At 37.3% G+C, this 15,635-nt stretch overlaps 1 protein-coding gene across 5 annotated transcripts in view; it reads right to left on the bottom strand.

Annotated features, from left to right (window-relative positions):
- The window catches only part of CNOT2 (CCR4-NOT transcription complex subunit 2), a 92,396-nt gene that overhangs the window by 21,341 nt on the left and 55,420 nt on the right, over positions 1–15,635 (bottom strand). For 4 of the 5 annotated variants that reach the window (XM_085221221.1, XM_085221235.1, XM_085221215.1 and 1 more), the window contains 3 exons: positions 7,223–7,289; positions 3,857–4,004; positions 3,054–3,236 (listed from right to left, as the gene is read on the bottom strand). In XM_085221221.1, coding sequence (XP_085077347.1) covers positions 3,054–3,236; positions 3,857–4,004; positions 7,223–7,289 — 398 coding nt within the window. The remainder of the gene's footprint in view (positions 1–3,053; positions 3,237–3,856; positions 4,005–7,222; positions 7,290–15,635) is intronic. The other variant, XM_085221245.1, reaches the window with a different exon arrangement.

Here is a 15,635-nt window from a genome sequence, read left to right as displayed (position 1 = left end):
AAACAGCCACAACTCCTTTGACATCTGTCAGCCAACAAGTTATGATAAATGTGCATTTTACTCAGTAATTTCATACATAAAAATGAAATATCAGTAAAGACAATAGCAAAAAGTCAGACTGAGAGCATTCGTTTGAGGGTGGCAGCTGAATCACTGATGTGATTAGATTTGTCATGACTCAATTAAAAGCTGGAAAGTTATTGTGTGCAAGCATCACAATGTATGGTCTCTGCCACACAAGGACACCAGTTAAGTTAAAGTATCACACAGACAAGTAAAAATATTTGAAGACATCTAAGAATCAGATAGGTCTGCTGTGGTCTGACACAGACCCGAATGATCTGCTCCATTCTGTGCAAACTGAAGATGTTAAGCAGTCACAAAGTTGCCCAGAGCTGAGTGAATTTCTGTTATTTCTGCCCTGTGGGAAACCACAACATTCATTTCCCCCTGTAAGAGGACAAAAGTTGATATTTTGTAAGTTCCTGTGCATAGAAGCATCAAGTTTTCCTACTAGAATTTTTACTTATATGACTTTCACATTTTTACAATTAATTTCAAACCCTAACTACTTTGTTTTTGACTGAAACATCAAGAAAAGGAAACAGTCAAGAATGGTTCCCACTCTGCTCTGCTTCAACAAGATGGTGCATTTGAAAGACATCAAATCTGACACTTCATGAACTAGGAGAAACATTTCTGGTATCCTCTGTGAATCCTGGACTTGGTGAGAACACCAACCAGGCATAATTTGATCTTGAGGGAATATAACCTTGCTTGGTCACAGACAAGCTTCTCATGCAAGATTTTTTGTTTTATTCTATTTTTTTTTTTGTTCATTTGTTTTTAAAGTAATCAGAATTAACTAGATCAAGAATTTCAGTGATAAGAAAGGGACTAGGCCACCGGATGTGTATTTCCCTACACTTGTTAACCAGTGTTACCTCAGCTTTTAACATGTTTTACTGATGTAACTAAGACAGAGAAAGTTAAGTATTTTTTGTGTTCAAAGACCTAGAATCATTATTTGCTCCAAGAAAGGGAACAATTCTCAAAACACTTCATGGAAGTCACATAATTCATGCACCTCTCAAGGAAATAAATCCTTTTTTATTTCAAATGTCATGTCACCATTTCATTAAATATAGTCAATTAACAATTGGATATGTATTATACTTTTGTAGGCTAATAAAATGTGAAGTAAGAATTTGGCATTGTTCTAGTAATATGTCCTTTTCAACTTGTAAAAACTGTGTCATCATTAACATGAGCTGTACAAAGCAAACAACAAAAGAAGAGGGTTTTCATTCAAATGCTCCTACAGAATGGGATTTCATTATCTCTTCCCTACAGCTTGATGTTATTTAAACAAGTACTTTCTATACATCAATCTCCAAAATCACTATGCTCTGCACATAGATTTTTTTTTGATCCATGCTAAGTGTTTTACAAACACTTTAAAATATAAAATCATCTTTTTAATTATCATCTCCTTTGCTTGCTGGTACATCACAGGAAAGAAAAGGCCAAGACACAAGGGCTGCTCTTTAAGAAGTGCCTCCTATTTTACTCTGTTAGCCCACAACATCAGAGGTGGATGTTGGTGGTATGGCAGTGGGGGTTGAACCATCCCACAAATATTCTGTTACATTTTGTTGCCACGTGACAGATGGCAGCAGAGGGGCAGTCTGATAAAATGGCCTCTTATGTGGAAGTGAGGATAAGCAAAGGTGTGGAATTGAATTCCTCCATGTGGAAAAAAAAATGGCATCCACTGGCATTTGCTGAATGTTTATGGAGACCAAACAGTGGATGTCAGCACAGTGAGGTAGTGGGTGGTGCATTTCAGCAGCGGATCACCTCAGCTGGTGATTTTGACAAGCATGGCATGCAGGCTCTTGTTCATCACAGGCAAAAATCCATAGCTAACAGCAGTGACTATGTTGAAAAATGGTGTTTTGTAGCTGAGAATTCACTCTATCAAACAGTGTTGTTGTGCTTTCTATATCTGTTGTAGTTTCCATGGAAATAAATAGGAGGCATTACTTTCAAAGTGGCCTCTGTCCAAAGTCTTCTCACGCTCCAAGAACACAAACTGCTATTACCAAACCTCTATTGCTGTGATGAAGAAAGAGGTTATTTAATGCCTATATCATAATACAAAGATACAGAATTAAATAGACTGATCAAGTTTCAGATAACTGGCATCCATTTTTCTTCATTTGTTTAGTGAAAATACCACACCAGGTTAGAGGTGGCATTTGACTGCCATGAGTGTATTTGAGCTCAGTCCCCTAGGCTAGGTCATGAGGCAAGAAAGAGCAACAATCTGGGAACGCAGGGGCCATGAGGCTCTAGAAAGAAGCCTGGAAAATAGTCAGCTGTGTGAAGCTGGTTACATGCTATGTAATCAGAATTGACACACATTTTATTACAGGGTTATCAATACAAACTAAGCATAAACATATCAACAACAGTTAAAGCACAATGATTTCTGATGCCACAATCTTGCCCAGAATTAGAAAAAAGAGCAGAAGAAAATTCTGAGAAAATTCTGGCATCAAAATGAGCACCTTAGATGAGTTGTAAACCACTGCTTTCCATATTATTCCAGAATTTAAAGAAGTAAAATATGAGGTCTCCATTGTGTCCAAATCAGTTAACTGTTCTTATAGAATAACTATTTAGAAATAGTTATTCTGGATTACCACTTGCCTTAATTCTTCCCAAACTCATAGATAAACAGTTTTCAAGATGTATACACACAAAAACCAAGGTCTGATTTAAAAACAAACTTCAGAACACACTAGAAACATCACATATTTTGAAGAAGGAGCAGTAGAAATTAAGTAGTCAGAAACAGAATTAAGCTGAAAGGCTACAATATGCCCGCACAAGCACTGACAGCAGCTTTGAAAGTTAGCACTGAGAGACTGGAAGACACAAAGCGGCACTTTGAAGTTTTATTCTAATGGATAAAAAAAATAGACTTTGAGAGCAGAACTTAAGCACGCCCATGGCTGCACAGGGATGGTCTGACCAAACAGCCTTACCTGTTCACAGTAAAAGGTTGTCGAGAGGGTTGCTGCTTTGGCATACATATTATGCTTGGAGAGCTTCTGTTGGGGCTGCCTAACCCTGAACTGCTCATGCTGTTTGTCCTGCTGGGAATTCCAATGCCCTGACCAACCTGGGAGTGGTTCATCATATTCCTAGGATTCATAGGCAATATCCCCCTGAAAGAGAAAAACCATCCACAAAGATGAATCTGTGCAATAGTATTTGGTTACTCATTTAAATTACTCATGTAGGATAGACTTGGAGTTGATGCAACTTAATTTGTGCTTAGATTCAACACAGGGTGTTTGGATTACTCTCTATAATTAACGTAGTTTTGGATTTCTTCAGAAACACCAGATGACCCACTGCGTACCAATCAAGTCCTCAGTCAGGTTCAGATAAATACTTAAGTACTATGCATTTGAAGAGGTGTTACAACTCTTATTTAAAGAGCACTTCAGACCCACTACCTTAACATTCTCACACAGTGCAGAACAGCCGTATAAAAACGTTTACCATTTGTTTACCAGAACAACCAAAAAACAGACTTTTACATTCTGAAGAAGAATTTGCCAGCAACTTATCCTTTACATACAAAATCAAACACTAACTTACGTTAAGTCTTATCCTACTGTTTTACAGCATTACTTACCCAACACAGGCAGCGGTCAATAAAAATTACTGTTTTTCTTTTTTAATTAATCAGTCTAAAGTAGCTGTGGCACGATACGCAGAACATTTAGTAAGTGCTCTGCCGAAAGACACAATTGCAGAAACATTGGCTATCAATAAATACCTGCTCGGAGATGGAGGCGTGTGAAGTGACATTGTTGGTACCCCTGTTGTTGGCGTTACGTGGCTCGGTAACTGAGTGCCTTGTGATAAGCTGCGATTTAACTGAGGGGTATTGTTGCTCATTCCCCTCATTGGAAGGCCTAGTGCACCTATTGAAAAAAAATTCAGAGGGGTGGAGATACATAGCGATCCGGAACAAAGTCTTAGCCATCAGGTGTGGATGGAAACAACTTATGCTGACAACCTCAAAAAGTGTAAAGACTGTAGGAAAGTGCAGTGTAAAATGAAGTCCTTGCTTGCGTACTACAAGCCCAGTTATCTCACACATAGCCCCATTCTAGTCAAACTTGAGAAAGGCTCTTGACAAAATTTCTCTTTACGTCACTAACAAAATTTTGTTTCCTTTCAGATGTACTCTGAATAGAACAGGGGGAGCTGTGGTTTTGTTGACGAGGACGTGGAAATCTACATATTTAAAAAGTTGGTGTTTTGAGAAAAGAAATACCTCCACTGAAGAAAGAGGTTATTACACTTGAATAAATTGATACATATTTGGCCAGCATTTAGAACGTCAATCTAGCTTGTAAAAAAATATGCAGGCCTGTAACTAAAAAAATAAAACTAGGCACATATCATAACATGGTTTTCAGGGCACAAGAATGAATATTCTGGGACACTCCTCTGTAAAGTCTAAGTTGCTTCTTTTTGATAAGGCAATTTCAGTGTCCAAAGTCAGGTTAAATTTAATTTTTTGAGGTCTGAAAGCAAGTAGGATTTATGCACCCTCAGCTAGCAATTAAAAGCGTAAAGAGCTGGTTTGGGGTTTTGCTTGTTTGTTGTCTTAGTTTTTTTACATTGTGATAAAAATTATTTTCTACGCAAGCATTTGCGTGCAATGAAATAGCACTCTATTAACACACACACAAATCATCTCAATTCAGAAGAACAAAAAATAACCTGTCTCAAAATATCAAAATACTTTATGGAGTTTCTGATCATTTCCACATTCCTTTTCTGTATTCAAGGTGCTTCAGAATTATGTCCAAAGACAAGAGAAAGCCTTTTAGTGCAACATATCAACAGAAACACACTTGCATCTAGAACACGATAGCTATAAATAAGAGTCCTATCGCTTCAGTGTGAGGCTGCTGAGGAAGCCTCAGAGAATTAAAAACCTTATCTTGCAAACAAAAGGAAGAGAAATTAAGACGAATCAGCACTCTCCAATGATAGATCACCCCTTCAGCAGACCTGAATCTGCCAGCGTAAGACATGATGAAACACTAAGAACGCCAAGGATGGACACAGCAAATGCTCCAGGTTATTGCTATAGACGAGGTCTGAAGAAACCTCCCAGCTGTTCAGCTCTCACTCTTGCAGAAGCGCTGCCTGCCCCGATGTTCTGCCCTACCATTCACTGCAAGTCTGCAACGAGGGATTTGGATAACATTCCAGTTTATCTCTATCAATTGAGATTAAGAAGTAGCGTGACTCACTGTAACAAGCCTCCTAAGACTTCATTAATTGCTGATTATATCGAGGTGTTTGCTGTAAATACTTTGGCAATTTGCTGCATCGGAATAATTTCTATGAGCATAAATGTATATTATAAATACCATTTCACACCAATTAGGTGGAATTTAAAAAATAAAATGGTAAAGAAAAAAATCCATACTCTTCTAGAGATGGTACTGAAAAAAGTGATTACTGTATTCAGGTTGATTTTGTGCAAGCATTTGTTCAAACGCAGTCAGTTTTTCACTAATAGCATTTCTTCTAGTTGTCGCTTTTCTTTAATTAGAATTCTTAATGAGTAGTTCTGCTACTGTATTCTGCTACAGTGGCTGGCAAGGGCAGTTGACATGTTTGCCATTACAAAGAAATCCCAAATAAACAAAAAAAAAAACCACCCAACAACCAAAACGATCCAAAGAAACCTTTTCTTATGCTTCCTTTTTCTATGCTTTTCATATAAACTGAGACAAGAAATCCATCAACTGATTAAGTGGTTAATTTTTAATGCCTACAAATTAAGTTTAACTCAACTCTATAGAATGATATCTTGCTAAATGACTGACAGCTATCAATCTAAAAGTACCTGGACAGCAGCTTTGTCTTTCCCAGAATATTTTAAACACAAGAATTTACAGCAGTTCCTCCATATTTGGAAGAAAATGAACCCTGAAAATATTTACTTCTGAATTTTCAGCCACACAAGTCCCCATCTTCAAGAGATTGTGTCCTAGACATGACAAACAAGTGGACTGAACAACAAAGTTGATGAAAAAAAGTTACCTCTAAAAATAATCAGCTACTTCAATATCTTTATGCAGCTGAGCCTGAAAGGTTCAGCAGTGTCAGATTAGGGACCCGAAATCCAAAGCTGACTCTCAGACTGGCCAGAAAGTCCCAGCAGTGCGCACTGCTATGACGCAGTCACACATCAACAGCCACGGGGATAGTAAAAACAAAACAAAACAAAAAAAAATTAAAAATCACTATACTTTCTAAACCATGTGAAGAAAGCCTAAATAAGCTACGAAGGCCATGCACTTGGGAGACAAAGCTTTTAGTGTGTCCGACTTAAAATACCCACACTCTAAAATATTGACATCTTTCCTTAGTGTCTGAGTCAGATGGACTTGGCTAGAAAGCTGCAAACATTCAAAAGCGTGGAGTAATGAAAGACGTTCACAAACCTGTTTTACTTGTGAAACTCTTATCTATCTCAGGTGGTTTGAATCACCCTCTATGAGTGCCCCTCTTAACCTCAGGGAGGTTCTGCTCTTAACTCCAGCACTTACATCAGGTCTAGCATTGCACAGTGTTACTGTTTCTCAGTATGCCTTCATTGGCAACAGTATACACAAGACTGGTAGATGCAAGAAAAAAATATCTTCAAGAGATAGAATAAAACAAACAGTGGAGCAGAAGGAAACAATCTTCCTGGTGTAATTCTTTGCCAAATTTGAGTTGTCAAGCATACAGACAAGATTTAATTTGCTCCTAGAAACCAAGTACAATTTCCCTCTAGCCCTTAGATGTTTTTCTGAAGGAGGTTCAGTTTGGCCCAGCTCACCTTCCTTAGTTTTTCTTCAATTAGTTAAGTCCCGGATATTCCTTGTAGGATGACTGTATTTGGATATTTAACAGTTATATGGTGTCAATATGTGACACCTTGTAAATCAAACACTGCAGAAAAGGATGATAGACAATGCAAAAACGTATCTTCCAAAATAAACGAAGTTACACATTTGACAGTACACAGTCTTCTTTACAATCACCAAAAATGCCAAACCCAACACGTTGCCTATCCAAAGAGCATGAAACTAGAACATCTAATAAAATCAATAAAAGTAATTCTTACTTTGTTGCCCGTATAAACTTGCCCCAAACTGAGACAGCTGACCTGATGTTGATGGTGATGCCAGCATCTAAAATTTTAAAAAAGAATAGAAGGTTATTATAGACACAGAGATACGATGGTAGCTCACTCTGGAAGTTTGCAATAGCATATTATTTTTCCACAAAAGAGACTAAAAATCCCCATCTTTTTTTCAACCATCAAGTTTTAGAAACTCCCTAAAATATCTGCACAGTAATAACAGTACATTCCATGTCAACACATCCAACTCAGCATGTAGAAAACCAGACTTTAACTTACAAAAAAACAGCATAGAGAAAGAAGATGCAGAAGCTTTCAGTTTTCCCACTCTTGCAGCTAAGAAAGCCATCTTTACAGAAAGAGGAATACTCAGTTATTTAAATCAGATGCAGGGCTTTTTTTTCCCCTGCAAAACAGGGGAATTCAGTAACAGCAAGTTCAAAGTTTCATATTGTCAGTTGTAATTGCAAACAGTGGGAAACGAGTGTCTAGGTTGCAGCTGCTATAGAAAAACAGATTTATACATTAGACAAGATTCAAATACTGAAATTATAACACAGTAACCCCTGAAAAGCAAGCATCATGCCTGTAAGGCACCATATGAACAGCTAGGATGTACAAATATCAGATGAAGTAAAATTTCCTGCTTCATCGTGCCCACTTTATAGACACTTCATATTATCAAATATTTCCATCAAAACTTTTCACGTCCACTTCCAAACACCACATTGTGACAAACTGGAGACTCCCAAGAAAAGTAACATTCAAAAAAAAAATGACAGCTACAGCAGAGACAAGATACCAGATTTTCAGTCACAACTGAAAGGAGGAAAAGAAATAAACCACTCTCCATGATGCTGCAGAAATTGGATGTGTTAATAATGTAAGTCGAGGAACGGAAGATTTAGGCCAAATTTTTAGGAAAAAAAAAAATCTTCGCAATCTTAATTAAGCACTGGATTACACAGCTTCCTTCTGCCAGTATCCATCACTGAATGTTCTTAAAGAATCAGTCTGATGTTTCTCAACATTAGGTCTGGCTGGTTTACCCTTGGAGCAAAAAGGGGTAATTAGCTGACCTGACCCATCCCATCCACAGCAGAACAGGCTATTCATACTTTGGAATCCATGGGCAGACATTGCTGTGTTCAGTGCAGTAATCAGGGCCTGAACTGAAAGATGGTTCCAAGGAAAGGGATGCCTGGATTCTTAAGTGTATTCTCATGCTCTCAGTTTGAGTTAAAAAAAAAAAAAAAGACTAATTAAAATTAAAATATATGATACTGTGGTTAAGTGCAAACTGTTCTGTTGAATTAATCTAGACTGATGTAAAGCTCAGACCTTAGGAAGCATCCAGCTAGTTGTCTGTGCTGGAGCCAAATGCAGATGGCAGAAATGAGAAATAAAACTAGCAGGGTAGCCACTAAATATCAAGAATAGTTTTGATGTCTATAACTTACATCAAGTATTTATGACTTTTTGAATACATACACAAGCCATGAGAGAAAAAAGTGCAGTGGAAAATAACAACTGTCAGAAAATACATCAGAAATATTACCTCAAACTTGTATATGCTCATACTATTCTATGTGTTTGGTAGAAAGCAACCACAGCAATAAACATGCACACCTGCATACATAAGAGGTCTGAACTACTAAGACAAAAACTTCCTACAGAAAAAACTTATAGCTAAAATAGATTCCAAACTTGAATCAAGTTCTCCCTTCTTAGTGGAGGACTGGCTGTACACAAAAAAACAGTTTAGATAATCAGTTGCATCAGCTCAGCAGTCTGCATCAGCAAGTGAAGTGACCAAAGAGACATACATCTGTAAACAAAAAAATGCTGTTCCTGAAGGCCTAACATACATACTCTACTACTCTACTCTACTCTTTTTCATACATGCTCTAACATTTTACTCATACATTTTCTAACTTGACTTAGCCTTGTTTAGAACACCTGACCCCCTGGTTTGGCTGCTTCTTTGTGAGTGGAAAATGTTTGCTGCACTCCAGGAGCATCTCTTCAACCCAAAGAATCAAACTGATTCACATGATGAACACTCTGCAATGTGAACCAAAGTGGGGCACCTGGGAGGATGGACTTTAAAAGCACGTTCTCCATCCCAACTCAGATTTGTTAAACATTGACAGAACAGACTGGTACAGTAGTTTCACCTCATCTTTCCTTCCTTAGAATGTTTAGGAAAAAAAGAAAACACATTACAATTTGACAAATAGGAGAATCCTGGAATATGTGGCAAGGTATGGCAAATTCTAATTCCATGCAAAAAACAGGAGTTATGAGAATACCTAAAAATAAATGAATAAATAAATAACAGACACTGAGATAGAAATAGCAACAAAATTACTACCAGTTTTGGGTTAGACAAGCAGAACGGTTATGCCAAAAAGAGAATCCCACAGTAGCTGCTTAGGTCTTTTAAAACTTGCTGTGATAGCCTGTGATATAAGGGGAAGATGGTACAAATCTCAGCAGAAAAAAAATAAAACCACAGACCTAGGAGGTACTAAATTACTTGAAAGGGAAGAAAATGAAATTTATACTGAGCACTACTTGTTTTTAAATCCAGCTAAGGGAAAATGAATAGTAAATAATATTTAATGAACAATGCTTATTAAAAATTGGATTTTCTTTTGAACTATTTCAAAGTAGGTCACATGCATTGTTCCATTTGCTTTATAGGAAAAGTTAAACTCAGAAGGACTTGCAGAGAAACCCTTATGGAAGACCAGAATAATGACTAAGTATTAAATTCAGCATGCCTAACAACTCATTTGAAGGTCATCGCATACCCAGGACATCAGGGATAACAAGACTCAAGAAGAAAAAGGAAATTCAGGGGATCTGTTCCAGGCTGATTAAATGAAGTACTTCTCAAATCTCATGGAGAAGGATGTTGCATGTGTTTCTCTCTTATTCTGTCTCATTTGTTTGTCAATAATATGTCAAATATATACATCAAGATATTTCTGACATTGTAATACATCACTAAACCTCACCAAACACACTTTTCACTTAAGTTAGGAGCCGTTTACAATCATGTCTACTTTTTCTATTGTTTTCATATTACTTATGGCCACAAAAAAAAAAAATTACTACATTAGCCAAAATCTTAATATTTGCTACCAAAACCTCTTCTTTACATACCAAACCTCTGAGCCACTATTAAGTCTCCTTGAGCTCTGTCTACCAAAGCTGAAGATTCAAAGCGAATGCTACTAACATTCCTCCCAGCATCATTTATTTTATCTGGTTGGACTATCAGCCACAAGATACAGAAAACACACCAATTCTCTAGGAGCATACCTAAAAGGTGCACACTCATGCTGAGCACATACAGAATACCATTCTGCAAGCTGGAGCATTTTAGTTTAATCATTCTGCTGGTGGTCAACAGCTACAAAACCCATTTCTATATTCCAACATAGCATGGTTTAACTATTCAACTTATTTCAGGTGGCTTTCCTCTACACGTTTTCAGTGATTGAGGAAGACTAAGGCTGGCATCTCCCAAAAGGCCGTGAGATAACGCAACAACCAATCCCTTGTGCAACACCAGGACTGTGTTTTACTGCAGAAGTGCACTGAAGCACAAACACCCAGCACAGGCAGACTGACAGACTGAGTTGCTGGTGATCAACTCAGATGAGAACACCACTTCGCTCACAACTTTCAGATGGTCACAGTGCATTCTGACCATGTAGGATTCTGCTTCTGAACTTGAATCAGCTGATTATTCCAGAAGACAGATCAATTTCTTTGGGCTGGTCCACGTCAAAAAAGTCAGTAAGTCAATAATATACTATCAGGCTATTTACCACTCCCCGTGACGAACCAGATTTTATCATAACTACTTTCACTAAGTATTGATGGATTTCCTGCAGCAAATTGATCTAGAAGTATGAACAATCCTGAGAAAAAATTGCTTGAATTTGGTAGAGCTGCAAAACAGTTGCTGCATTTTCCAGCAGGCGAGCCCAGGCCACAGCCTCCTGATGTGGCAGCACCTTGGCATGGGGAAAAACAGCTCACCTGCAAAGGCCACTGTGCCATGCAGTTACAGCCTAAAGCCACTTTCTTTAACACAAAGCAAGCAGGCCTCAATCTGACTCCAGAAATTCAGCTCCTAAAAGCATAAGATGTTAGAATAAGCAAATAAGTGTGTGAGTAATATCTGGCTTGATAAATGATGGCTTTCTCACAGGTGCAAGCATCAGCATCATTTCATATTTGCACTACTTTATTTCTGGTAACTGCCATCTGTGCTGCACTATTTAACAACAAAACAGCTGACCTACAGCCTCAAAAGGAGAAAGTGTTATAGCAACGTGCATAAAAACCCCAAGGCAATGAATAACTAACTGATAGACTTGATTTCCTATGCCCTGGACAGTTCAGTACTCAGTATTATTAACAGTTCTCCTCTATATTACAAACTGGTTTTTAATATGGCACTCATAAAACTCACAACAAAATTTATATATATCCCCAAATTGGAGAACAATGAATAAATTTTGAAAGTTGGGCATCCGGGATGAATTATTTGTAGACAAAAATTTTACTCAACTCCATTACTTGTGAAAAATAAAGTCAAATAGAAAAGCTAAAAAATACACGAAATTGTATTCCATCTTCCAGACTTCATCATCTGACGTTGTGGTCTCCCATCTCTGGTGGTGCCTGGGAGCACACAGAGGTAAGGAGCATAACGTGAGCACCACCTCTCATGTTGCAGTTACCTGAAATTTTTCTCCTGTTGGTAGTGGTATCCGAAGGTCTTAAAGGGTGAGATACTGCCATTGAATGGCAATGATATTACTGGCTGTCATTCACTGTTATGGCAGAGGTTAACATGGCGATTCAAGTAGAACTTGAAAAGTAAATCTGTCTGGGTAGAAACAATCAGTTTGATGTCGCAGCACATTAATGTGCCAAATGATTACTAAAAACTCGTTGAAAGCAATGCAAAGAAATGCCATAAGACATGAAGATCTAGGATAGCAAAGTAAATATTTTGTTCTAACCGAAAATCCACTTGTATACTGAAAGCAAAACCAAAAAACCACCCACAGATCGAGCATGTAAAACACCAATATTACAATACAATCTGTTTGGTAAACTGAATCACTGTGTAAGAGAGACCAACTTTACCCTTCTATGAGAGGTAGAGGATTTTATCATGGCGTTAATCTGGCTCATGGAACCACTGCAAATGTTAATGCTGACATGCAAGACCTATCTTGTATTGCTGATTTACGTGAAGATGCAATTAAATACAGCTTTTAGACCAAGGACTGAAACACCTATCACAGTGATCCTTCCTTCCTGTAAAAAATTAAACAGAAACCGAGCAGTGTTTGCAATTAAATACTAAATCATCAACAGCAAATTTAATTTTGGTGATAAGTGATGTGAAATAACTAATTAATCTAATTCAGATACATGCTTCTTGCAAACTGTCTAACAGAATATGAAAGCCTGTTTTCCTAACTCATTTTTTTTTCTTGCGTGTTGTTTCATTTGATGACCCCATCTAGACACTAACTTATAGTGAAACAGATGAAGAGTGCATTTTGCATTCTGAACTTTCGGTTCTTTATTCTTTGATGTAAATCTATTACAAAAATGAAGCTATATGCAGAGTGACCATAAACTCTGAAAAGGTACACTGCATTAAAACTTCAAAAAAAGATTTTTTTTCCCCCTCCATATTTCATCCAATCTCATTGCAACTATTTTCAATTTGCAGCATTGCATCTTTTCTCTGTTGAAAATGTGAGGGTTTTTTTTTTTTTTTTTTTAGTTACAATATATCACACACTCACTAAAAGATGCCAGTGTGTTCACTCACTCTCTGGGAAGGTAAAATACAACTCCATTCCTTTGCATCTTATACTTGAAGGAATACATTTCACAAAGCAAGCACAGCAAACAAACCGACTATTCAGTCAAATCCTCAAGTATGATTACATGTATATTGTTAATGTTTACAACAATACTTGTTTTCCATTTAAAATAAAATGTATTTAATTATTTTCTCCTAAATAAGCTTTTATTTTTTCCCCTTCACAAATCAAAGCTATTCATATTATGAAAGTTATCTTAGTTCTATTAAACCAGTCAGCTCCAGTGCTTCTGCTGCTCTTTCTGATACAAAAGGATACAATGGGAATTCTTAAATACCTACAACAACTTTAAGTGCAGCATCCGAAGTTAAATTATGACCAACTAACCCAACAGATTCTCATTCAATGACTAAGGCAAATGCCAAGCAAGATGCCTTGGGAAATAAGATATCATAGTTTTCCTTAGAACCCTAAAGAGCAGTGTAACAAAGTCCTTAGCCAAGCTGGAACAATGCAATAGCAATCATAAAGCAAAGCTATCTCCAGAAGAATGACTCCTTTCCACATTTAGTTTCCTAAACCCAGCAAGATTCTAGATCTCAGTCTCCATGGTAATCTCAATCTTGCTTCACGAGTTTTTATCTATTGTAAAAGTCCCACCTATTTTATATATATACATAGCCTTATAAATCATTAGTATTTTTACAAATTACTTTAATGGAAGTTTGCAGGAAAAGGCTTTGATAAAATGCTTTTGACCACTTCTTTGTAATATATCATCCTGGTCACTAGAAGACAAAGATGCCAACCTCTCCCCTCTTGCAACTGAGTCTGCAACTATCTCATGAAAGAAGAACACCTGAATTTAATCCACTGTGGACACACTTCTGCCATGTAAGAAGGGAAGGGTCCCCTGGAAAGTGGCCTCCCGGAATCAATAACTCATCTCACTGCACTCAGTATCCAAATCTGAAAGCTTCTTTCTTTAGGAAAGGTATCGTCATGTAGCCAGTTTAAGAGCTGCAATTTGCCAAACCTAATCTGCAGGTTTGATGTTACTTGTTCACATTATTAAAATTTATTTGATTTCACAAGAAGCCACATTTTGAAAGAACCGAAATGCGTAAGAGCTTCATGGGAAGCTCAAATGAGAAAGTCCAGAATCAGGTAAGACATTAAGGGTTTTTGTTTGCTTTTAAGAGTGTAAGCCCAGCAAACTAACCCACTGGAAATGCAAATCACTTGAACCTCTTATCATCTGTTGAGCAAGTAGGCCAAAAAAAAACTCCCAAGTACTGGACTAAGAAACACAAACAGCATTCACAGCAAAAAAAACGTTTATCACAATTTGGGCAGATCTTCATTAAAAGGCACAGCTGTGTACAACCAAATTTGTGCCTGCAGCTGACAGAAGTCAACACTTCAAAAAAGAAACATACATCTATTTCGGAACTCCTTACCACAGGAAGAGGTGGGTGATAAAATGGCTTCAGATATGATAGGACAAACTAATCGAAGAAAAGTCTACCACAAGTTTGAGCAGGTAAAAGGATGTCACTTGCTTTGGTTTTTTGTTTGCTTTTTTTTTTCCTTGCAGAAAGTTCAAAATGAAGTGATGTGAAGTTTATTGCCATTATTTCCCTTCATTTGAAGAAATTAGGTTCAAAAGTATATGAAGCCCGTGAGTTGCCAATTTCTGCCAGTCACTCCACCCAAGCACAAATAGATGGACCCTTATCCTTAAAGTCATCTCGCTGAGTGGAGAGGCAGATCAATCAGCTTTGTAACATCAGCCACAAATAAGATCTGTAATTATTTTGTGATCACAGCATGCACCTTACTGCCAATGCAAGCTACAGAAACACATTTGCTTTAAGCCAAAACTAAAACTGTTTTTAAAAACTGTTGTAATTTCAACCAGTCTAATACAAGTTATTCAGTAAAGCATTTTTGACCTGGTTATCACACACTAAATGCAGCAGAATTCGTAGAAAGAGCATTCATGGGTATTCTGTGTTCCACTTCCCTACTTATCACAGCAAGGTTGTGATGACTCACAGCAAAGCCACCCATTTAAAGAATAAGCACTAGATTGCTGGAATAAAAATCAAAGGAATGACTGTTTTGTGTCCCCCCAAAAACAGACCCATGCAACACTCAGATGTTTTAGAAGTAGCTGTGTGGATAACATGCAAATTTTTCATTTCAAATAGCATGCAAATCCTGAGTGTCTGGAACTATATCCCCCAGTGAAAAAAGGCAAGTTATGAGAAAGCTTTTTGCTTTCAGCTAAAACGAGGCTCTGAAATAAAAATATCTCCTAAATTCTTTGCTGCTACTTGTTCTCACTTGTCAAAAGTCTTCAAGTCTTAAGATATGACTTCAAGCGTCTTCACTCAGTTCACTTTATCTTCAGGTTAAAATAAAAAAAAAAGAATTTAAAATTCTAATTAGCCAAAGAACAAGTCACAAGAATACAAAGTCAGTAAGTGCCATAAAAATTGTTTATGAAAAGGCACACAATG

This window comes from Meleagris gallopavo, chromosome 1, assembly GCF_905368555.1.
Source record: "Meleagris gallopavo chromosome 1, MGAL_WU_HG_1.1, whole genome shotgun sequence".
In the NCBI taxonomy this organism is placed as follows: domain Eukaryota; kingdom Metazoa; phylum Chordata; class Aves; order Galliformes; family Phasianidae; genus Meleagris; species Meleagris gallopavo.
This window is presented reverse-complemented; position numbering and strand designations above follow the sequence as displayed.